Genomic DNA, 25,903 nt, shown 5'->3' with positions numbered 1-25,903 from the left:
CGTCTAGGGGACTGATGACCTCAGATGTTAAGTCCCATAGTGCTTAGAGCCATTTGAACCATTCGAACCATTCGCGTCGGTCGTGTGCTACCGCAGCCCGATAACGCCACATTTCGGCCCACTGCCCTAACGGATACGATCGTCGTATGTTAAACATAGATTTCTGTGGTTATTTCAGTCAGTGTTGCTTGTCTGTTAGCACTGACAACTCTACGCGGATACGTCCAGATCGCTATCGGACGATTTCTGTTACCGCAGTGGATTTATCTTAAGTGGAAGAGTAGAATGAGGTTCTAAGTACACCAAGAGCTACTATAAGGAGCTGTCAAATGAGACACATATGGGGAAACAGTAAGTTAACTATTCATTAATTCAAAAGTCATCACCGTAACTGTTAATACATGTGCGCCACTGTGAGTGAAGACAGTCAACGCCTTTACGAAAGAATGTTCGCTGTTGCCTTCTCAACCACGATTGTACCCAGGCGCCCATCTCTTCGTCCGAATCAAATCGAGGAGCACGAATGTTTTTCTTCAGGGCTACAAAAATATGGAAATAGTATGCACAGTTGGGTCTGCTAGAGTTCTTCTGCCACGTAAACGCAGAAGCGGCAATCTTACAAACACGTTGCACCCAGGAACTCACAGAGTAACAATGTAAAGGGTGAGAGAATGCCCGAGTAAAATTGTAGATCAGTTTCATTATACTGCGGAAGCTGGGACATCTTGTAGACTTAGATTTATGTCTACCTAGCGAGGTGGCGCTGCTATTGAGAAACTGCTATCGTATTTGATAGGAGTGGGAGTCGTCCACTAAGTCTGACGCAGGACACAAAATCCCTAGGTTCAATATCTGTATTTTAATTACTATTAACAATTTTATGTCAACAGGCATTCATTGTTAACATTCTCGCTCTGGAAAGAGCTGTTGCCGGATTCGCAGGCGAACTCGACGCCTGCTGAGTATAAATGGAGACACACTCGCAGGAAGCTCGTGACAGGGGTCAGAGGTTCTCATTTCTCTCTCTATGGATCATGGGCAAGGGACATTACGCTAGTAGTGTGGTTAAATTGAGAATTTTGGTAGTCGGTGCATTTGGAGTGGTCACGAGTCCACATGCCTTCGTGGTCAGAGTACCTGCCTAGTAAGGCAGGAGACCTGGGTTCGACTCCCGGTTTGCCACAAATTTTCAACTTCTCCATTAAAATTTCGTGTGGCTAGGGCCTTCCCGTAGGGTAGACCGGTCGCCTGGCGCAAGTCTTTCGAGTGGACGCCACTTCGGTGACTTGAGTGTCGATGGGGATGGAATGAGGATGAGAAGGACGACACAACACCCAGTCCCTAAGCGGATAAAATCTCCGACCCAGCTCGAAATCGAACCTTGGCCGTTACTTATGACAGTCCATCGCCCTGACCATTCATCTACCAGGGGCAGACAACTACCCCCATAGTTTCAATCAATTCCCGCTTACAGCCAATGTCTGTAATTCCTTTGAGTCATATCTCATTCTTTCGATTCTCATTTGCTGATTCCGTTTCCAAACGTCGATCCTAGACGACGTGACGATGTCAAGCGTTCTACGCAGGTAACTAACCTTATCGTAGCTTCTGTCACAAATATCTCTTCGCAACGTTTTGTCATATCCTAAAATACCTCCGTATTCTCTGACAGGCTACGAAACTGATTTCTCCCCGATATGACTACAGCAGCTGCGACTAACATTTTATTTGCAGGAGAAAACATCTGTACAAAATGTTCCTAATCATTTCAAGAAGCAGGGTCCACTATTCCGAGGAGATATTAGGCCTTTATGTTTATATTTACAGCTTCTGGCTGGTGAGTACAACTAATTAACAGATATCTGCAGTAACGAACTCACTTACTAACCTGGAAACTACGTGAACGCTTTAAATCCAAATGAGAGCAGTTCTTATACTACCAACTGGGCATTGCGATCTGAAAGCACCCTGACAGATATTTAACGTCTACCACTGTTTTGTCTTAAGGTCGTATAGTATGCACTGGCTAAGCTGTAAGAGACAATTACAGACTCGTGTCAGCTACCGTTTGCCAGCCAACACCTGAAACATTCTTTTGTTTGTACAAAATGTGTCAGTCACCTCAGCTCACGAGATGATAGCTTCCTGAAGCGAGAAATGACTGCGATACTTTGTATGCGCTGTAAACTGTGCTGTGTGGAGTTAGGGAGTCTCCACTTTGTGTCGCAACACAGAGAACACGTTCGCCTTGACACGTCTGCGTGGTGCTCCACCGCAACGCAGGCAATGCTCTCAGCCACACTGGTGGCCATGGGCCCGCGACCATCCACAGCTGGGAGACCGCTCGAGGCTTTCACCTCGTGCTCGGAGTCCACCGGCGAGCTAGCGGCTTTACACGAAATGTCTCACCACAGGAGGTTCCAGATAAACTCGACTGTGTCGACGTGTTAGCTGTTTAAATTTGGTATTCATTTCACTGTAGCTAGACGCTTCAACCCATGTCTAATGACGAAGGCTCAGCAACATACCGGACGTATTTGGATGAAATCAAGAGGAAAAATAGTATCTCTTATAGAGGTAGAGGGAAAAAAAGTCGCAAATCGGAAACCACAAGCTTGGGTGTAACTGCTATATACAGTATCAACAGGAATCCAAACAAAAATGTTTGGTTTATGAAGAATAAAACTGCACAGAAAATGTAATAAAGATCGCCTTCGGTCATAAATATTCATGATTCATTGTATGTAGTTGTGGGACGGTAATTTACACAAAATTACTGTACATTTTAGTGTATATTTCTAAGCTCTCGGCTTGACCAGCTTTGAAAAACTGAAACATTTATCCGAGATACAAAGGTTCAAAGGTATCCTACTTGCACATGTAAAATATGTGACTAAAATACGGTGTTAAGCGAAAACACAGCACAGAGAAACAGGTTGTAAAGTGTCCCCGTTATGATCATATGGATTCTGGGAACCCCATATTGAAGTACTGAAACAAGCAAAAATTTTTTGCACGATAAATCCTGTCTGAGGCGTAAAATTAGTTTTGCGTTGTTTCGGTTTCACATAAGTAAATTATCAATATTTTACTGACCAATACGTTTCGTGTAAGGCAACCAGGAGAAGTATTTTCGTATAAGAGCATAAAAAACGCAGCCGGCCGTCGTGGCCGTGCGGTTCTAGGCGTTTCAGTCTGGAACCGCGTGACCGCTCCGGTCGCAGGTTCGAATCCTGCCTCGGGCATGGATGTGTGTGATGTCCTTATGTTAGTTAGGTTTAAGTAGTTCTAAGTTCTAGGGGACTGATGACCACAGATGTTAAGTCCCATAGTACTCAGAGCCATTTGAACCATTTTTGAACAAAAAATACAAATATGTGCTTGTTTATTGAAAAGACTCTGACTGAAAGTGGGGTTCCAGCTGCTTCGTTCTATCTTCCTCAGCTCCTTTAAAAACTTCGCAAAAATTTTGGCACACAAACTAGTTTGCGTTTTTTTTTATGCTGAGAGAGTAAAAGACTGTAGCTGTGGGAAAGAAGCAGAAGTAATAAATACTGGAAAATATTCTGACAATGGTTGGGGTAAAGAAAGAGCGAGGGAGGCAGTGGAAATGTAAGAGAAAGAGAAAGCACAATGACAGTGGAACATAGGTGACAGTGACAGAGCAATTCCAGGAAAAGAATGAAGGAGACCGTGCCAGTGGGAGAGGAATAAAGAAAAGGAGAAAGTGGATATTGTTGAGAGTGAATGATAATGACAGTCTATGACAGTGACAACGAGGAAGAGAGATGAGGTGGTGAAAGTGAGAAGAGACAGCAGAAATGAGAAGGAATGAATGAAACGGTGTCAGTAAGAGAGAGCAAGAGGGAGATAGCGACAGTGAGAGGAGACAGTGAGGAGATAGTGACAGAGAGACGCAATGAGTTAATGACGGCGAACTGAGCTGAGTAAGTGAGACTGGGCCAGTGGGGGTGGATGGGTATGTGCGACTTACAGCGATGGGCTAATGAGTGTGAGCGAGTTACAGTTCAGGGAACTTGTGAGATTTAGAGGAAGCTGCATTTTAGAAAGAGAGCGAATATATTTGCATGGCAAGTGTTTTGGGAAAATTTTTAAAGGTGCGCAGGAAGCTAAAATGAGGCAGCTGGTACCCCACTTTTCAGTCAGAGTCTTTTAAATAGGCACCGTCATATTTGCATTTCTTGTGCTCCGATAGGAGCACTTTTCCACTGGCGTATTTTCTCCGTAATATGCAATAGCAATACATTGGCTTTAGAGTGTCAGAGAGCTGTTGACCCACGACTGTATAGGGACCAAAACGTCAGTAAAGGAAGAGCGCGTCAAGCAGATCGGAAGCAATAGTATCCTTTTACTGTAAGTATTAAAAATTTCATGTTTAGTCCCCAAAATATTCTTCGGACTAGGCAATGCCTGACTAAAAAAAATTATTGGTACTGTAACAGAGGGACACTCAAGTTTAAATGTGGACAACATATCATCGTAAACTTATTTCTTCCAGCAGAAGATGATTTATTTGGTTCGTGTGTTACCACACTAAATGCCATAATGCAACGAAACAAGAATCTAAAATCTATTAAATAAGAATAAGTACGTTGTAAATGGACAGTCCCTTGTTGTGGTCCTCAGTCGAAAGACCGACTTGATGCAGCACTTCGCGTTAGTTATCCTGTGTGAACCTCATTACCTACGTAACTATTGCGACCTATACCCGTTCGAATCTGCTTACTGTATCCAAGCTTTGGTGTCTCTCTCTACAATTCGCTCCCCTCCATTAACAAGTTAACTATTGCCTGATGCGTCAGGATTTGTTCTCTTGACCTACTCCTTCTTTTAGTCAAATTGTATGATAAAGTCCGTTTCATACCAATCACATTTAGTACTTCTTTGTTAGTTACTGACCCACCTATATAAACTTCTGTACTGTTTTGTGGCACCACATTTCAAAGACTTCTATACTCTTCATGGCTATTCGGTTTGTCTTCCAACTTTTACTGACATACGAGATCACACTCCACAAAGACTTTCAGGAAACACTTCCTATGATTTAAATTTGTATTGGTTGATGATACATGTCTATTTGTGAGAAAACTATTTCTTGCTGTGATCAGTTTACGTTTTAAATCTCCTTCTGCCATCATCAGTTATTTTCCTTCGCAATAGCAAAACTCGTCTACTTCTTTTAATGTCTTTTTCTTCATCTAATTCCTCCAGAAACTCGTGATTTAAGTCAGTTACACTCTTTTTCTCTTGTTTTAATTTTCTCGATTTTCACCTGAAAACACCGTCTCAAGACTCTCCATTCCATCTAACTGAGTGTCCAAATCCCTTTCTGTCTCTGACACAACTACAGTATCATCGGCAAACCTGAAAGTTTTTGTTTAATCTCTGTGAACTTCAATTTCTTCTCCAAAATTCTCGTTGGTGTCCTTGTTAGCTCAATGTACCACGAACTTACTTTAAAGATGGAATAACATAGCGAATAGGGTGCCACACTCAGTCTCTTGTCAATTGCTGCTTCACTTTTCTGTCCTTTAACTCTGCAACTTACAATGCTATAAGCAGCACAACACATGACGACACGAGCAAGCTATTCTTCTCAGCACTCAAATCCAATAACGTCGGATTAGAAACAGTCATCGTAATATACAGGGTGGTAGGTAAGCGTCAAACGAAAAAACTACAAAGAACGAAACTTGTCTTGCTTGAAGGGGGAAACCAGATGGCGCTAGGGCTGGCCCGCTAGATGGCGCTGCCATAGGTCAAACGGATATCAACTGCGTTTTTTTTAATAGGAACCCCCATTTGTTATTACATATTCATGTAATACGTAAAGAAATATGAATGTTTTAGTTGGACCACTTTGTTCGCTTTGTGATAGATGGCGCTGTAATAGTGACGAACGTATAAGTACGTGGTATCACGTAACATTCCACCAGTGCGGACGGTACCGTGTTAAAACGGACCGTTCACCAATTGCGAAAAAGGTCGATATCGTGTTGGTGTATGGCTATTGTGATCAAAATGTCCAACAGGCGCGTGCTATGTATGCTGCTTGGTATCCTGGACGACATCATCCAAGTGTCCGGACCGTTCGCCGCATAGTTACGTTATTTAAGGAAACATGAAGTGAAACGTCAACCACGACCTGCAACAAATGATGATGGCCAAGCAGGTGTTTTAGCGGCTGTCGCGGCTAATCCGCACATCACTAGCAGACAAATTGCGCGAGAATAGGGAATCTCAAAAACGTCGGTGTTGAGAATGCTACATCAACATCGATTGCACCCGTACCATATTTCTGTGCACCAGGAATTGCATGGCGACGACTTTGAACGTCGTGTACAGTTCTGCCTCTGGGGACAAGAGAAATTACGGGACGATGACAGATTTTTTGCGCGCGTTCTATTTAGCGACGAAGCGTCATTCACCAATAGCGGTAACGTAAACCGGCATAACATGCACCATTGGACAACGGAAAAACCACGATGGCTGCGACAAGTGGAACATCAGCGACCTTGGCAGGTTAATGTATGGTGCGACATTATGGGAGGAAGGATAATTGGTCCCCATTTTATCGATTGCAATCTAAATGGTGCAATGTATGCTGATTTCCTACGTAATGTTCTACCGATGTTACTGCAAGATGTTTCACTGCATGACAGAATGGCGATGTACTTCCAACAAGATGGATGTCCGGCACATAGCTCGCGTGCAGTTGAAGCGGTACTGAATAACATATTTCATGACAGGTGGATTGGTAGTTCACACGTTCACCGGATCTGTCGTCCCCGGATTTCTTTCCGTGGGGAAAGTTGAAGAAGGATATTTGCTATCGTGTTCCACCGACAACGCCTGACAACATGCGTCAGCGCATTGTCAATGCATGTGCGAACATTACGGTAGGCGAACTACAAACTGTTGAGAGGAATGTTGTCACAGGTATTGGCAAATGCATTGAGGTTGACGGACATCATTTTGAGCATTTATTGCATTAATGTGGTATTTACAGGTAATCACACTGTAACAGCATGCGTTCTCAGAAATGATAAGTTCACAAAGGTACAGGTATCACATTGGAACAACCGAAATAAAATGTTCAAACGTACCTACGTTCTGCATTTTAATTTAAAAAACCTACCTGTTACCAACTGTTCGTCTAAATTTGTGAGCCACACGTTTGTGGCTATTACAGCACCATCTATCACAAAGCGAAGAAAGTGGTTCAGTTAAAACATTCATATTTCTTTGCGTACTACACGAATATGTAATAAAAATGGGGCTCCTATTTTAAAAAACGGAGTTGATATCCGTTTGACCTATGGCAGCGCCATCTATCGGGCCAACCATAGCGCCATCTGGTTTCCCCCTTCAAGCTAGACAAGTTTCGTTCTTTGTAGTTTTTTCGTTTGACCCTTATTTCGTGAGATATTTGGCCCAGTCACGATCAATGGACCACCCTGTATACACTCAAAGCAGCACTTTAGTAAGAACAGCTTACGATTGCAATTTTCAAGGAAAGGAAGAACAAGTGTTTCGTGTTTCCAGAACTAAGTCTCTTGCAGCTATTCTAGATCGTTTGGCAGCCTAGCCGCACCTCTTTGTCACATTTTTATTGCTTTCTCCATTTCACTTTCGACCTCGCCACCACGCGATACCTGCGGCCCGGATTCGGCACGGTTTGCGGGTACTTTCGCTGCCCGCCACGCGGTCTCCCTGACCCACTCACCTGTCGCGTCGCGGACTGGGCCACCGCGCCACCGCCAGTGCAAGCGAATCGTTCGCGTATCCGAACGCTCAGTCGCACTGGTTCGAAACAGCTCGCTTACCGGGAACACCCGAGGCACATGCTGGCTACCATCTACCTTACCTTCTCACAGGGTGACAATTATTGAACTACATGAAAGAAACGTAAAATTAGCTACAAACTACGGTGTGCAGACACTTTATTTAACATGTAAGCGTCATTACAAATATTCGGATTTAGGTCACGACATGTTCGACACGCCTGCCATCTTTGGCGATGTCGTGGCGCAGACGAATGTCGAAATTCTACATGACCCGATGAAGTGTCGGAACATCGATGCTGTCGATGACATCCTTAATGGCTGTTTTCAGCTGGGCAAAGGTTTTGAGGTTATTGCTGTACACCTTGAGTTTAATATAACACCACAAGAAAAGAGTCGGATGTGTTCGGATACGGAGAATATGGCGGCCAATCGAGGCCAGAGTCAGTGGCCTCTGGCTGCACCAGGGCCAGAATGCAGTTCCTAAAGTGCTCTTCTAGGACATCAACAACTCTCCTGCTTCGATAGGGTCGAGCTCCGTCTTGCATGAACCACATCTTGTCCAAATCAGGGTCATTTTGGATAATAGGGAGGAAATAATTTTCCAATACCTTAATGTACCGTTTGGTAGTGACAGTGCCATCAAGGAATATGGAACCGACCATCCTATGACTGGGCATTGCACACCACGCAGTCACTCGTTGAGGACGCTCAGTCCCCCAAATGCGCCAATTTTGCTTACTGACGAACCTATCTAAATGAAAGTGGGCTTCGTGGCTAAACCGAACCATACATGCGCATACTAATTCCCATCATACCCCGCGGCCAACCGTCCAGTTTCAACGTGATAACGCAAACCGTTTAGAAGTTATGACGATTTTATTTCATATAGTTCAATAATTGTCACCCTGTACTTTTAAGCAGTCATGTCTTTCTCCCTATCTCTCATCATTATTGTAACAGAGAATAGTAAATGAGAAACAGTTTAAATTAAGGCCTAACAGTGACTGTTACGAACACCAATTGAAAAACACAAATATGATAACGAATCATTCTTATTGAACCTCCCAGCGTACGTTTCTGAGGATAATATTTTCATCGTCAGATGTCTGAAGGAGATACACTGCCTGACCGAAAGTACCCGGAAAGATATTAGTAAATATCAGTGTGGGGGTGGGACCACCCTTCGCCTTTATGATGGCTTGAGCTCTGTTGGGCAGCCCATTCTTTCCCAAGGGTCGATGACAGTGTAGGTAGCGACGATGGACGCTAGGATGTGGAGCGTAGTCGCAAAGGTACTCCATCAGGTTCAGTTAGGGATTCAGGGCAGGCCGCTCCATTTCAGGAGTGTTATTGTGCACATACCATTGCCTCAAGGATGCTGCTTTACGATAGGGTGCATTGTCATGCTGATACAATCATCGTTCCGGTAAGTTCGTCTACCGTACGCAGTATACAACGCTGTAAAATGTACTTATATCCTTCATTTGCTGTTTTCTTAAGCGAAACAAGGGGTCCACACTATAACCCCGATAAAGACCCAATCATCGCAACGCAACCTCCTCTGTACTTCTCTGACGGTACCACACATGATGGTAGGTAAGTTTCTCATGGCGTTCGCCAAACCCAAACTTTACATCGGATTCGCGTCGGCGTCATTCGTCAATCCAAAGCACTCGTTTCCAGTCATTAGCTGCCGAGTGGTGTCGCTCTTTACATCATCTCAGGCGTCGCTTGCACTGACAGCAGAAGCGTGTGGTTTATGAGGAGCTGCCCACCCATTCTACCCATTATTTTTAACTTCCTATGCACAGTCATTGTGCTACGTGGACTGCTGGTAGGACTCTGGAACTCACGACTGAGCCATTTCTCTGATTTCACGCGATTTTTTACAACCACCCTCCGCAATCCTCGGCAGTGATTGTCCGTACACAAGTTCCTGGGTTGTTGTTGTTCCTTCACGTTTCCACTTCACAGTCACATCACCAACGGTCGACTTGGGTAGCTTTAGAATGGCTGAAATGTCCCTGAAGGATTTTTTACTCGGGTGACATCCAATGAGTAGTCTACGTTCGAACTGAGCTCTCTTGACCGGCCGGTTCTGCTGTTACTGCTTTTGTACTGACGATGCAGCACTCCCCGCCTCGTTTTATGCTAGTCTATCTTTCGTGACATCTAGTGGCCAATTCCTTAATACAAGGGTGTGCGGATACTTTTGATCAGATAGAATATAATCCTATGAATCGCCTAATGGGAAGACCAGTAGTACTGAATACGTGATTATAATAGTATAATACTCCAAAGTACATAATGGGAAATTCAGTAACAGTGAGTACCTGGTGATAGAGAAGTCCCCCGAAATCCACGCCCGACAGAGAAATAAAGGTGAATACTTGGTGATTGATGTAAAATTCTAGGAAGCGTGTATCGGGGTATTCAATGGGAGATTATTGTACTTTACTTGGTATAATAGAAATCTTGGCGATGTGGCGGTACTTCCGTTTCTAAGTAAGTACTGTTGACTGCAGTCATGGACTTCATTACGACCACGTAACGCGATTTTGGAAATGTGGAAATACAAATACAGTTCTGCCCAAAATTCAATAATGAGTTAGATAACGTAAAATAATATACTAAGAGCTCTGTTGAAATGAATGTTAGTGCGAGAACATGTTCCCTGAATTCTTCCAGTCGTGCAAACACGACACGACTTCACATTGCGTGAAGCCAGAATGACTGTAGCGCCAGATGTGGCTGGGCACGCAACACGAGAGAGTTGAGAGAACGGAAGAATACAACACGTGTCAAAGAGCGATGGTGCACTATGGCGGTGTTCTCCATTACAGCACTGCCCGTACGCACCATCTTTATGACTTTACACAGGAGAGAACCATCGGGAAACTGGAAGGAGTACAAAGCGTGACGCCGGCCGCTATGGTCGAGCGATTCTAGGCTCTTCAGTCCGGAACCACGCGGCTGCTACGGTTGCAGGTTCGAATGCTGCCTTGGACATGGATGTGTGTGATGTCCTTAGGTTAGTTAGGTTTAAATAGTTCTCAGTCTAGGGGACTGATGACCTCACATGTTAAGTCCCTTAGTGCTTAGAGCCATTTGAACCATTTGAACAAAGCGTGACGAGTTCGACATTGCTCACAACACTCTTTCAGGTGCTTGGGGAGGGTTCTGAATCACAGGCACTGCTGCCCGAAGGTAAGGAGGTGAGCTACCACGGTCAGTTACATCAGCAGGAGACCGCTACAACGTGCAACAGGCAAGAAGGGACCCATGTGTAACAGCGGGCGCTACTGCAATTTCATTTATTGGGACTGCAAGGCACGCAGTCTCACGCTCCACACGGGCATGCGACTGATGGTGGTGGTCTCTTTGCACGACGGCAAGTATTTTGTGTTCCGTTGGTTCCTGCATATCGGCGGCAACGATTGCGATGGTGCCAGGAGCACAGGGACTGGACCAACGAGATACGGGGTCGTGTGCTCTTGTCGGATGAGAGAAGATTCCGTCTGAGTAAAGGGTCTCATTTGGCGAGAGATTGGAACACGCAGTACACCCAGGAACACTGTTGAATTTGGCCGGTTTCATGTAGAGGACCGAAGTGTTCCGAGGGCATACTGACATCCAAATCTTCGAATACAGCACAATCATTTATATTCTCTTGTACTTTCGTAATCATTCTCCTAATGTCACAGAACAGTTTTCAGACAAACTTTTATGGGATAGATCTGACAAACATATGAAGCATGTGTAATCATATAGGCACGTTTATCAATTCTACACACATAAAAAAATGTTTTTCATCACCCCGGTTTCCAGAACGTCTGAAGATAGACGTTGACTGTGGGTATTGTATCAGACACAGTCCCTTTCACTGTTCAGAGAGGTCCCTAAACCCGCCCAAAGATGTAAACAACCATGAATGAGCAGCGCCTATTAAACGGAGGGCGTCCGACAGCCGATCAGTTCCAGTCATTCCACAAGGAAGGAGGTACACGGCTTGTGTTTTCTGTAGTTCAACCACGCCTAGACAGTCAAATCCGCGGTTCGATCGTGTCTGCGTTGTTACTTTGTGCCAGGAAGGGCTCTCAACAAGGGAAGTGTCCAGACGTCTCGGAGTGAACCAAAGCGATGTTGTTCGGACATGGAGGAGATACAGAGAGACAGGAACTGTCGATGACATGCCTCGCTCAGGCCGCCCAAGGGCTACTACTGCAGTGGATGACCGCTATCTGCGGATTATGGCTGGGAGGGACACTGACAGCAACGCCACCATGTTGAAAAATGCTTTTCGTGCAGGCACAGGACGTCGTGTTACGACTCAATGTATGCAATAGGCTGCATGATGCGCAACTTCACTCCTGACGTCCATGGCGAGGTCCATTTCTGCAATCACGACACAATGCAGCTGGTACAGATGGGTCCAACAACATGCCGAATGAACCGCTCAGGATGAGCGTCACGTTCTCTTCACCGATGAGTGTCGCATATGCCTTCAACCAGACAAACGTCGGAGACGTATTTGGAGGCAACCCAGACAGGCTGAACGCCTTAGACACACTGCCCAGAGAGTGCAGCATGGTGGAGGTTCCCTGCTGTTTTGGGGTGGTATTACGTGGGGCCGACGTAAGCCTCTGGTGGACATGGAATGCGCCGTAACGGCTGTACAATACGTGAGTGCCATCCTCCGACCGATAGTGCAACCATATCGGCCCATATTGGCGAGACATTCGCGCCCCAATCGTGCACATCTTGTGACTGACTTCTTTCACGATAACGACATCACTCGACTAGAGTGGCCAGCATGTTCTCCAGACATGAACGCTAGCGGACATGCCTGGGATGGATTGAAAAGGGCTGTTTAATGACGATGTGACCCATCAACCACTCTGAGGGATCTACGCCGAATCTCCGTTGAGGAGTGGGACAATCTGGACCGAAAGTGCCTTGATGAACTTGTTGATTGTATGCCAAGACGAATACAGGTATGCATCAATGCTAGAGGACGTGCTACTGGGTATCAGAGGTACCGGTGTGTACAGCACTCTGGACCACCACCTCTGAAGGTCTCGCTGTACGGTGGTACAACATACAATGTGTGGTTTTCATGAGCAATAAAAAGGGCGGAAATGATGTTTATGTTGATCTCTTCTGTACAGGTTCCGGAACTCTCGGAATCGAGGTGATGCAAAACTTTTTTTGATGTGTCTGTATAACCACTTTGAAATTCACATTTAAGTGCCCATTACAAGTTTCTTCGAATCACCTTCAGACTACTTGTCGAACAACGCACAAAAGGAACAGAAGACTTAAACTTCCTGTACGAGCTCTGATTTCTCCTATTTCTCCCCATGTAGATTGGCGACAGCAAAATATTTTCAAATTCAGAAGAGAAATTTGATGATTGAAATTTGGCGAAAAGATCACGTCGCAAAGAAAAACGTCTTTCCAGAATGAGATTTTCACTCTGCAGCGGAGTGTGCGCTGATATGAAACTTCCTGGCAGATTAAAACTGTGTGCCCGACCGAGACTCGAACTCGGGACCTTTGCCTTTCGCGGGCAAGTGCTCTACCAACTAAGCTACCGAAGCACGACTCACGCCCGTACTCACAGCTTTACTTCTGCCAGTACCTCGTCTCCTACCTTCCGAACTTTACAGAAGCTCTCCTGCGAACCTTGCAGAACTAGCACTCCTGAAAGAAAGGATATAGCGGAGACATGGCTTAGCCACAGCCTGGAGGATGTTTCCAGAATGAGATTTTCACTCTGCAGCGGAGTGTGCGCTGATATGAAACTTCCTGGCAGATTAAAACTGTGTGCCCGACCGAGACTCGAACTCGGGACCTTTGCCTTTCGCAGGCAAGTGCTCTACCAACTTGCCCGCGAAAGGCAAAGGTCCCGAGTTCGAGTCTCGGTCGGGCACACAGTTTTAACCTGCCAGGAAGTTTCAAAAACGCCTTTGTTTTAACGAGGGCCACCCCAGCTCGCTTATCATATCTTTGACACTCTCTCCCCTATTTCGCGATAACGAAAAACTAGCTGTCATTCATTGGACTTTTCCGATGTCCTTAGGCAATTCTATCCGGTAAGGATCCCATAACGGACAGTAATACTCTATCAGAAGACGGACAAGCGAGCTGTCAGTATCTTCAGTAGATCTTTTGCATCTTCTAAGTTTTCTGGCAATTAAATGCAGTGTTTGGTTTGCCTTTACATAACATCATCTGTGTGATCGTTCCAACTTAAGTTGATCGTAATTCTAATTCCTAGACGTTTAGTTGAATCGACAGCCTTTAAGAGTATGTTATTAATCGTGTGACTAAATGCAACGGATTTCTTTTCGTACTCCTATTTCCCTTCTTGAGTGTTGGTGTGACGTGTGTAACTTTCCAGTGTTTTGGCACTGTTCTTTCGTCGAGCGAGCGGTTGTATATGATTGCTAAGTATTGAGTCAGCATCTTCTGAAAGAACCTAGTTACTATACTATGTCGACTGGAAGAGTTGCTCTATTCAGTGGCTTAAGCTGCTTCGCTGCACCGTGGATATCTACTTCTAAGACACTCATGTAGGCAGCTGTTCCTGATCAAAATTCTGTAATATTTACTTCGTTTTCTTTCGTGAATGAATTCTGGAAAACAATTTTTAATATCTCCACTTTAGTGGCACTGTCACCGGTAATATTACCACTGGTGTAACGCATTGAATGTATTGATTATGTATTGCAACTGGTGTATTTTGCATACGACCAGAATCTCTTTGGATTTTCTGACAGATTTCGAGACAGAGTTTCGTCGTGGGAGCTATTAAAAGCATCTCGCATTGAAGTGCGTGCTAAGTTTCGAGCTTACATAGTTAGAAATGAGTGGAGACAGTCCCTCGGGAAGTGGTAAAGCGAATATTTATCTGCCTTTTTAAACAGATGTATTTTGCGTTTACTTATGGTGGATTTCGATGGGCAGTCTTGTTACAACAGCCTTGTGATCACTAATCTCTGTATCCGTCATCATGCTCCCTATTTGCTCAGAATTATTTGTTGCTAAAAGGTCAATTGTTTTCGCAACCATTTACACTTCGATTGGGTTCTTAAGCTAATTTCTCAAAATAATTTTCAGACAAAACTTTTAATACAATTTCTGACCATGTTTTACCTACAACCGGCTATGAACGTGTTGTTTCGACGACATATCGAGCGTGGATTGAAGTCACCACCGACTATAACTGTATTAACGGAGTACCTGTTTGAGATGATAGTCAGGTTTCCTTTGAACTGTTCAGCAACGGGACATCTGAGTCTGGGTGATGGTAAAAGGAACCAATGATTAATTTATTACGGTTATCAAGTGTAACCTCTACTCGAACAAACTCGCAGGAACTAACTGTTTCAATTTCGCTAGAGGATAGAGCAGAAACATACACGCCGGCTCCAACCGTATTTAATCTATCTTTCCTGATGCCGTTAGGTCCTTCGTAAAAATTTCGACTGAAATTATTTCGATCTTTAGCCAGCTTTCGGTACCTGCTGTGCTTTGTATTAGTGCTTGGACCACTGGTTCTTTCCCAAGGCAGCTGCGATAATTTACAGTTACGGCACTGACTGTTATCATGACTACCCTTTTCCTGTATTTTCCCTGCACCCTTTTAGACTGATGGCATTTCTGTGGTTTCCCGATACCCTCTAACTTCAAAAAAGCCACCAAGTCCCCACCACACAGACCCGGTAGCCCTAGCAGCCTCGTGTGTGTAGTGTAGTGGGCCCCTGAAGTATGAAGCGGATCCCGTAACACCACCACTCTATGGTGCAAGTCAAGAAATCTGTAGTCTACTACACGGTCGCAGAGTAGCATAAGGCTCTGATTCAGTCCTCTACTCGGCTCTGTACCAAAGATGCGCAATAGATTTTGTCGACAGTGCTGAGCTCTGCCTCATTTGGCAAGCAAGCCTGGCAGCCTTGACCACCTCAGCTAACCGCCCGAAACCAGACAGAACCTCTTCCGATCCAAAGCGATACACATCACTGATATCGTCATGAGCCACCGCCTGTAGCTGGATGCACCCTGTGCTCTTCAAGGCTTCCAGACGGACTCGCTCCACATCTGAAATGCCTCCTCCCGGCATGCGCACAGAGTGCACACGGGATTGTTTTCCCTCCTTGGCAGCCGTACCCCTAAGGGGCCTCATTACACGCCTGATATTGGAACTCCCAACCATCAGTAATCCCACCCCTCAGTGAATTTCCAGGTCTTGCAGGCCGAGTGACTTTCTCTGGAACAGGGAGAGCGATTGCATCTGGCTCAGGATGTCTATCAGCTCCAGATAGCGCCTGAAACCTGTTGGTTAGACGAAGCAGGGAGGTCTTTCGATTTCCCTCCCCCCCCCCCCCCCTCGCACAAAAGTCTTTCAATCCCCCCCCCTCCTCCTTCCCCCCCCCCCCCTCCCCACAAAAAAATCTTTCGTTGCCTGCCACACTTCTAAACCGCGGGCGAGGAGTCGTCCTCAGTGCTTGCAGTGCTTACAGCGATGCGCATTGGCAACAGCCTCAATCTTCACGATCGAAGCCAGCATCGCCTGGAGCTTTGAGCGGAGAGTCGCCAACTCAGCTCGCATATGAACGCAACAGTAATAATCCCTATCCACACTAAAGAAAACAGAACTGCAGACTAAACAATTAAAACGCAGAATTGAGGTTACTGTCTCTTTGAATAAGAGCGTCATTTCCTATTCATCTCACTGCATATTTCCTTCAGTTATCTTTTGTACTATACTGGGACAGTTCTTTCTATGTCTGTTGCAAGTTTTATAGAGCTGTGTTACTTGTCAGTGACACATCTGCGAAAGTTACTTCTTTTGCACACCAGTGTACATTGGACGTCGGTACTTACCAATAAAATCGTTTTCGAAGTGGGCGCAATACTAAGTGACACGCATTACATTGTCGAGTTTACTGTTATAAAACTTTTGTTTAGAAGGAACCCGACAGAGTGAGGAAGTAAGTCCTAGGCATAATGTTCTTCAGATATTTCGAAGATGCAGTTCGGCCCCTCAGGCACAAACTTAGATTTGTTGGACTATGCGTTTCCATTAAATACCTTAGACGATATTGATGAAAACAGACGTAAAACTCGATGGGACCAGCTGTACGAGTCGCCTGGTGAGGCGGTTAGCCTTGAGAGCTGAGGCCAGCGAGCGCTCCACTGCTGGTGTGGCGCTGGTGTCGCAACGGCTGACCGCGTTGGTCCCTCTCTTCACAGCTGTGTTCCTCTGGTCATTCTCCCCATTCCAATCACGGACAATGTACGGAAAGAATGAGGGTCTATTTGTAACTCATGCAACCAATGTAAACGACTTACCTTGTCTGTTCCGCAGGCAGCTGAATACTATGTGGGGAAAACGGAGGCAGTAGTTACAGCGAGACGCAATTTATAGCCTGAATTTTTTAAATATTTATAACCACGAGAAGGAAGATCAAAACAAGAAAGCGTAAGAGGTGAATTCGTAGATGGCTGAAGGCGCCACCTATATTGGCTAACAAAGCTGCTAGTTCAAAGATGATTTCTGTAAGACTGACATACACTGGGGTGACAAACGTCGTATCGGACCTCCTCTTGTCCGGAGTAGTGCAGCAAGTCGACGTGACATGGACTCAATAAGTCCACGGAAGTCCCATGCAGAACCATTGAACCATACTACCTCGTTAGCCGGCAGTAATTTCGAAATTGATGCCGGTGCAGTATTTTGTACACGAACTGACCTCTCGATTATGTTCCATAAATGTTCGATGGGATTCACGTGAGTGCCCAATCATTCGTACTAATTGTTCAGAATGCTCTTCAAACTAATCGCGAAATACTGTGCCCCAGTGACATGGCGCATTGTCATCCACAAGAATTCCGTCGTTGTTTGGGAACGTAAAGTCCATGAATGATTCCAAACGGTCTCCAAGTACCCAAACATCCAGAGGATTCAGTCCATTCCATGTAAACATAGCCCACACCATTATGGATCCACCACGAGTTTCCACAGTACCTTGTTGACAACTGGAGTCCATAGCTTCGTGGGGTCCTACCATCAGCTCTTACCAACTGAAATCGGGAGTCATCTGACCAGGTCACAGTTTTCGAGTCGTGTAGGGTCCAGTCGATATGATCCCAAGCCCAGGAGAGGCGCTGCAAGTGATGTCGTGCTGTCGCAAAGGCACTGGCGACCGTCTTTTGCTGCCACAGTGCATTAATGCCAAATTACGACGCACTGCCGTAACGGATACGTTCGTCCTATGTCCCACAGCACGTGCTATACAACTGTTGTATAAAGCATGCTGGATGCTGGCAAAGTTTCGTAATCACGCTGTATATTGCATACATATTGAGTAAAAGTGTCTGATGTGATAGCGATTGGCCATCACAATGGAAGCAGACAGATGGGATCTAACAACAAAAGCCGCCCATAGTGTCGCAAGCCAGCAGGCAGCGTTATGCTTAAAACAGCTATCTAACTTCTGGAAAACCATCTGAAGATAATCCTGTAAAGGCTCCAAAACCGGTTCGTGGAATGAATAGATAACTATTTCAAAAAAGGTTCTATAAATATCTACTACATCTCTTTAAGATTTAAGTGGCTCGAAAGTTTTGCTTCAGTTTGGGTTATCCTCAACTATCTATGAGAGCGTTATTTATACTGATGTCACACCCACTAAAAACAAGGCCAAGTTACTTTCTACAGTCTTAAGAGCGACTCTGGCGTGTGCCTCAGCCACTGTGAAGATAAAAGTTTTCTTAACTCACACTTGTACATTTTGCTGAGAGATGTAAAGATATCATCTTTGGCGCGTTTTGGTGTGCATGCCTATGGTAAGTACGAATTACAGTGTGCCACTTGTTTTATATTGAGTCTCACCAAGTTAAGCTTCCAACTTGTAGTACCACAGCAGAGTTTAAAAAATTGAAAGCTTGTTTGGGAAACATTAACGAATATATCGCACTTAACTTTTGTGTGAACAAGAACAGCAGTTACAACTCTAACCGTCTTAGTTATCAGATGCATCAGTTAGATACTCCAGGTTTCGGAAGCTTAACTCATTCCTACATAGTAAGCTTCCAGATCATATAACATACTATTACTATCTCTAAAAGAACCCTTGTGTCAGTAACTTCCAATAAATTTAGCACTAGCAAAATGAGATAATTTCGACGTTTTGGTAAATTACGTTAGTAAGCGGAATGGATAAAAGAATTTTCCCAGATGTGTTGGAAATCAAATACCGCCTCAATTACACAGTTCCCATTACAAACACGACAAATCTATAAACTGCAATTATAGGTAAAGAGGAATTCTATACTCACCATCCTTTGATTTGCCGACGGTCTCCATAATCATCTGCCTGATGCACTCATTCAGATTGGGATCATTTCTGCTGCAAGTCTTGAACCAGGAGGCTGAAAATAAGCAGACGCAGCCATTTCAGTGATGTGACAGTCTACTTTGCAGATGAGTGTTGCGGGACAAGAATCAAAACAGCACCATGAACAGAGAGGGTGACACCCATGGTATCCGATTGCAACAACAGTGGCAAACGTCCAGAGTACGTCATGTCTTTTAAATATTTAGGCTCATACTAAAAATTGCTATGGAACAGGATGAATGCGTGAATTCAGTATTAGGGACAGAAAGAGAAAGATTTGTTGGTAGGGTTCTTGGAATGTGCAGTGCATCTGTGAAGGAGATCGCGTACTAGAAGGTTGTGGGACCAATTATAGAGTATTGCTCCAGTGTTTGGCGTCTCCTTTAAGTAGCCATAGCAGCAGACATTGAAAGAATTAAGAAATGCACTGATAGAACCTAGCAGGTCGACACAACCCATACGAAAATGCAAAGAATTGCTAGGGAAATTTACATCACAATCTGTGGACGAAGAGGGACGGTGTTCTGTTGAAACCATGTTGAGAATAATCTGATAAAAAGTATCCGGACACCACTATGTCTCGGGGACCGAGCACCAAATGTCACGGCAGTTGGACCCTCCAGAGTAGAAACAGGTGGGGAGTACGAGTTGCCAGTAGAAAAGCAGTAACAACATAACAGTTCGGTCTGGAGAGCTCAGTGACTTTCAACGTGGACTAGTCATTGGATGTCATCTGAGTAACAAATACATCAGAGACATTTTACCCAGTTTGAAGCTGCCCAGGTCGACAGTCGGTGAAGTGACTGTGAAGTGAAGACGCGAAGGAACTACCAAAGCGACACTGAGACCCGGCAGACGTCTCGTACTGGTGGACGGGGATCATCGAGCATTGAGGAATATGATGGTAGAGATCGCTTAAATTCGATGGAAGGAATCACTGGTGAGTTGCAAAGTGCTACCAGACGTATAGGTAGCACAAAGATTGTAGACAGCTATTCAAAAAGAATTGAGTACATTGGTTGAGTGGCTCCTCGTAAGCCACACGTTATCTTAGTCAGTGCCAGGCGACGCACGTCACAGGGCGGTGGAAGATTGGAAGCGGCTGAACTGGAGTGATGAATCGCCCTACGACCCGTGGCAATGAGATGGAATGATGTGGGTTTGGCGTATGTGTGGTGAACGTTACCTGCCACAGTGTGTGGTGCCTGCAGTCAAGCATGGAGGAGACAGGGTTATGGCACAAAGATGTTTTTTATGGTTAGAGTGTAGTCCCCTTATTCCGCTTAAGAGAAAAAGATGAGTGACGACGATTATTTGTATCAACATGACAATAAACTCCGCCATACAGCAACGTCTGTGAGCCAATGATTTGTGGACATAAACATTCCTGAAAACGGACTGGGCTGCTCGGAGTCCCTACCTGAACCCAACGAAAGGCTTAAGTCAGAACTTCGACTTGGCTCCAGACTTAAGCGTCCAGCGTCACTGTCATCTCTAGTTTCGGCTCTTGAGGGAGACATTCACATATTGAAAATGTTCCCAGCAGTGCCCAAACCATCGTATGGGCACACTCCATATCAATGTTGGTGTACGAATACTTTTGATCAGATATTGTATTTAGAGAAACGACCAAAAAGGTTAGCCAAGGGCGCTAACGCGCTGTTCTCTGGACTCGGGTAGGCGCGCCGGCCCCGGATCGAATCCGCCCGGCGGATTAACGACGTGGGCAGATGTGCCGGCCAGCCTGCACGTGATTTTTAGGCGGTTTTCCTACTACAAGAATACCGGGATGGTCCCCATGTCCCACCTCAGTTACACGAGGCGCAGACATTTGAAAACGTTCACAGCTTACACTAGACGCAGACAGATGGGGTACAGTAATTCAGTCGCAAGGGGGGGGGGGGGGGGGACGGCTTGGCGACAGGAAGGGCATCCGGCCATCCTCCGCACTAACATCGCCGAATCTACAGTAACAAGGCTGACCCTGTGCTGAAGTGGGACAAAGGCCCTAAGAAAATGATGACTGTATTTAGGGAAACGGTATTCAAGGAAGACTATGTGATAACTGCGATGCCTCCACCGTAGGGGTTTTGAGAACAAAGTGAGATATTAGGGCGCTTACAGAGGAATGTAGATAGACAATTTTTCATCGCCCAGTGCGTGAATATAATAACAGAAAATTGCTAACAGTGGTGCGAAATACCCTCCGTTACGCACTGTACAGTAGCTTGCGGAACAAGCCATGAGCTGTTAAGGTATGTAATACTGTTACAAGATTACAGTTTATCCGTGGTTAAGACTCACTGTAAAACGTGTTAATCAACCATCAAACATCCGTGAAGCAAAACGTCTGCAATCGCGTGCTGTTCTGAAGGTCTTATCATTGCAATTTTACGCTACAAGCTAGAGGATCTGGTGACTCAGCGTAGCTGTTGTCGAAGCGAAGTTCTAGAAATACCGGGTGATCAAAAAGTCAGTATAAATTTGAAAACTGAATAAATCACGGAATAACGTAGATAGAGAGGCACAAATTGACACACATGCTTGGAATGACATGGGGTTTTATTAGAACCAAAAAAATACAAACGTTAAAAAAGTGTCCGACAGATGGCGCTTCATCTGATCAGAATAGCAATAATTAGCATAACAAAGTAAGACAAAGCAAAGATGATGTTCTTTACAGGAAATGCTCAATATGTCCACCATCATTCCTCAACAATAGCTGTAGTCGAGGAATAATGTTGTTAACAGCACTGTAAAAGATGTCCGGAGTTATCGAGAGGCATTGGCGTCGGATGTTGTCTTTCAGTATCCCTAGAGATGTCGGTTGATCACGATACACTTGCGACTTCAGGTAACCCCAAAGCCAATAATCGCACGGACAGAGGTCTGGGGACGTGGGAGGCCAAGCATGACGAAAGTGGCGGCTGAGCACACGATCATCACAAAACGACGCGCGCAAGAGATCTTTCATGCGGCTAGCAATATGGGATGTTTTTTTCGGTTCTAATAAAACCCCATGTCATTTCAAGCATGTGTGTCAATTTTGACCCCTCTATCTACATTATTCCGTGGTTTATTAAGTTTTCAAATTTATACTGACTTTTTGATCACCCGGCACATCTTGCAAACGAAACTAAGAATGTATTAAGTGCTAGAACATTTACATCGCCGTATGTGATCCTTGTATCCATCAAACGTAACTTTTACTTTGTTTTATTTTAATTTCATACACAGACCTCGATTGTTATGCAGTGTAAAAAGGTATTAGCCATGTGTTGATTGTACTTGATAGTCATTTTTGTATCTGTGCGTACGTCAGACACTTCAGATATTTGACACCTAATTGCGGATATTTTGCAACGCATATCGCAAAAACTAACAATTAGATTCAAGTGAAAGAAGTGTTTGTCATGTGTGATGCATCATTACTTTTACCGTGTTGCACTGAGATGGCAGATTTATCACATACTACAATGTCCATGACAATACAGGGAAGTTTTTAGACATATATCCGATCGACAGCCCCGCATAAAACAAGCTAACGTTGTGTATTGAACATCCAGAAATCGATAAGTTGTTTAAAAAGCGAAGGGATATATATGTGGGTATACACTGCCGGAAGAAAATACCACACCTCGAAAGACTACGTCGCTTCGCGCGCAGAAATGAGGCCCTTCTTTCAACTATAGCTCCTTTATTCAGAGACAAGACCGGAGATGTGTTAACATCCTTCGAAATTCTCCTCGTGTTGACATGACCCGAAATCATAGTATCTTTGCATAAAACCACATTAGGTGGTGTAGCGGACTATAGTATATGAATCACACAACGAGATACATACACTATGTGATCAAAAGTATCCGGACACCTCGCTGAAAATGACTTGCAAGTTCGTGCCGCTCTCCATCGGTGATGCTGGAATTCAGTATCGTGTTGGCTCACCCTTGGTGTTGATGATAGCTTGATGATAGCTTCCACTCTCAAAAGCAAACGTTCAGTCAGGCGCTGGAAGGTTTCTTGGGGAATAACATAGTGTAAATGGATAAAGATACACCCAAGAAAAATTTTGTATTACCTACGGTCACGGCTAATCTATTTTATTATAAAACACGTAAAATTTAAAGTAAAAGTGCCGAGGAACATGTAATAACGAATACTTTCCTATAGAGTTAACTGAAGGTCCAAAACAAAACTATAGAATTGTTTAAATTTCTACATTCAGAGTCACTACCTAGAAATTTCAAACGCTCTTCAGTGACAAAGCCATCACAACTTGTCGGAGTTTCATCGAATGAAGGATTTGTGTTGCCGTTGCCAGTTTGAAGCTTAAATTTGAAAACTAGTGTAAATATAGAGGTAATTATGGCTAAATAAAATGTTGAATCGGTGAAACTTTAACATAATGCATCCTAATTTTTCTCTATTTAAAATAATTTTCTTCATTGCGAATCTAAGTAGATGCTGAGTTCTCCAGTCCAGTCCACAGGAATTGATTGTTTATTTGCAATATAGTCTAAATCAAACTGGTCCCAGGTTAACTAGCTGCAGAGCAACTAATGGCGGTATTATAGTAGGTGACTCTTTGAGCCAGTCATCTTTATATAAAATTATCAACAAGGTGATAAAGAAGGTATTGGCTGGTAGTCATTATGAAAAGGGGGCGCAGAAAAAAAAATCATTTGGAATTCTGACGATACGGTTCTGCTGGAAAACAGTGAAGATACCCTACAGAAACTTTTACGTACACTTAATGTGGCAGACAAAAACGTAAATATGATCATATCCACTCATAAAATCAAATGTCCAACCACATCTGTGGAACGAGTTAGATGCAAACTGAAAGTGAATGGTTCAAATGGCTCTGAGTACTATGGGAGTTAACAGCTGAGGTCATCAGTCACCTACAACTTAGAACTACTTAAACCTAACTAACCTAAGGACATTGCACACTTCCATGCCCGAGGCAGGATTCAACTTGCGACCGTAGTGGTCGCGCGGTTCGAGACTGAAGCGCCTAGAACCGCTTGGCCACACCGGCCGGCTAACTGAAAGTGAAGGGAAAAATTATTCAGCAAGTAACGATATTTAAATATCTTGGTATTGAACAGTCCAGCAAAGAAAATGTCAAAAAGGATGTTGGAGAACAAGTAGCTAAAACATTGTTACAGGGTGTTTAAATGACACTGTCTGGAGAAACAAGCGTACGAGTAAAAGATGCGAAGGCAAGAATATGCAAAGCAACAGTTAGAACAGTTATGATATACACAGTTGAGGTAAGGTCGGAAGCGTAAAAAGCGAAGAGACTTTTGGAAACCATGGAGATGAAAATTCTGCAAAGGATTACAAGGAAGATACTGGAGGGTTGCGAGATAAGTGATAGAATTATAAGAGGATGTGAAGGGGACTCCACTAATGAGTGGATACGTAAGAGAAACGTGAATAAGCGGACAATTAAACAGCCTGAATGAATGAAAGGTTGTGAAAATAATAAAAAATAAATCACCAGCTGGTAAAGGAAATCTTGGCCATCCAAGGAAAAGATGAAGTGACAAACTGAGGGTAGTCTGAGAGGTATTGAATAAAACAGGGTTTAACCTAGAAAGAAAGGAAGAAGAAGATAGTTTAAATAATGTTTTATGCCAGTCTTATGACAAGTTTCGGCCTATTAAACCATCTTCAGGTTTTCAATACAGGACCGTTTCAGTTGTAACGACGCATATGAGCTGACGTCAGCGGTAGCAACCGTTCTGTATTTCAGTTGCAAATCTGAAGATGGCCTTTTACGGCCGAAACCGGTCATAAAAGGTACAGAAAACGTGATCTAGTCTGTACTGTGCACATAACGAAACAAGATCATTGGCTTCTCCGGTTACAGAATGCTCCTTTCTGTAATTACAGTTAAGTAGTTTGTGCAGTATGAGAGTGGGTGAGAGTGAGAAGGGGAACTCACGCAGTTTGGTGATGAGCCGTTCTGGTCCTCTGGGAGCTGCAGAGGTGGCGGTGGCGGCAGCAACCAGCAGGAAGGCGAAGAGCGCGGCGGCGGTCATGGCGGCGGCGGCGCAGGGCGGAGTGTGTCAGCGGGCGCCTGCGCGCCGCGCCTTATGTATACCTGTGTGCGGTGGGAAGCCTACCCAGCAGGCGTCTCGAGGCCGAGTGGGCTGGCACTTCTGATACGCGCTCTTCTGAAACGCAGTAAAAACGTACAATTGCTTCTTACGTGAGTGGCGACATCGTCGACTCCCTGTACAGATACTCAGAGGACGAACGACGAATATTCCCACTCCCTTTTACACCCTGGCTTGCCATACTTACAGCGCACGGTGTATCGGAAAAGTCTAAGGTTTCTTCACGTGCACACACCTCTCGTAACTCTAACATTTCACAAGCAATAAAAAGATTTGGAACATAAATATAAGGATGCAGCTTTACTTCCACTACTTTTTCAAATCGATAGCTGATCGGCTTATTTAAGCAAACGGAGAACTGTTTCTGTTATCGATCCTCTGGAAGCAAGACTATCTTTGAAACTAGGCCACGAGAGCATTCGATTTCTTTTTGTCGGCGATGAGTGTCGTTACATCAGCTTCCGCTCAGCTCAGCGCAAATAGGTATAGCGGTTGGAAAAAAATACGAAAACACCGCGAGAAACCACGCTTGAACATAAACACAGATGATATTTGACCCCAA

At 44.5% G+C, this 25,903-nt stretch overlaps 1 protein-coding gene across 1 annotated transcript in view; it reads right to left on the bottom strand.

Moving 5' to 3' along the window:
- The window catches only part of LOC124777234 (putative beta-carotene-binding protein), a 61,457-nt gene extending 36,144 nt beyond the window's left edge, over nt 1-25,313 (bottom strand). The window contains exons 1-2 of the mRNA XM_047252561.1: nt 25,167-25,313; nt 19,155-19,247 (exon numbers count right to left, since the gene is read on the bottom strand). Of these exons, the coding sequence (XP_047108517.1) occupies nt 19,155-19,247; nt 25,167-25,263 (190 nt within the window). The 5' untranslated portion in view covers nt 25,264-25,313. The remainder of the gene's footprint in view (nt 1-19,154; nt 19,248-25,166) is intronic.
- Between the last annotated feature and the right edge of the window lie 590 nt (nt 25,314-25,903).

This window comes from Schistocerca piceifrons, chromosome 2, assembly GCF_021461385.2.
Source record: "Schistocerca piceifrons isolate TAMUIC-IGC-003096 chromosome 2, iqSchPice1.1, whole genome shotgun sequence".
NCBI lineage: Eukaryota > Metazoa > Arthropoda > Insecta > Orthoptera > Acrididae > Schistocerca > Schistocerca piceifrons.
Note: the sequence above shows the minus strand (reverse complement) of the source record. Positions and strands in the feature narration are given on the sequence as shown.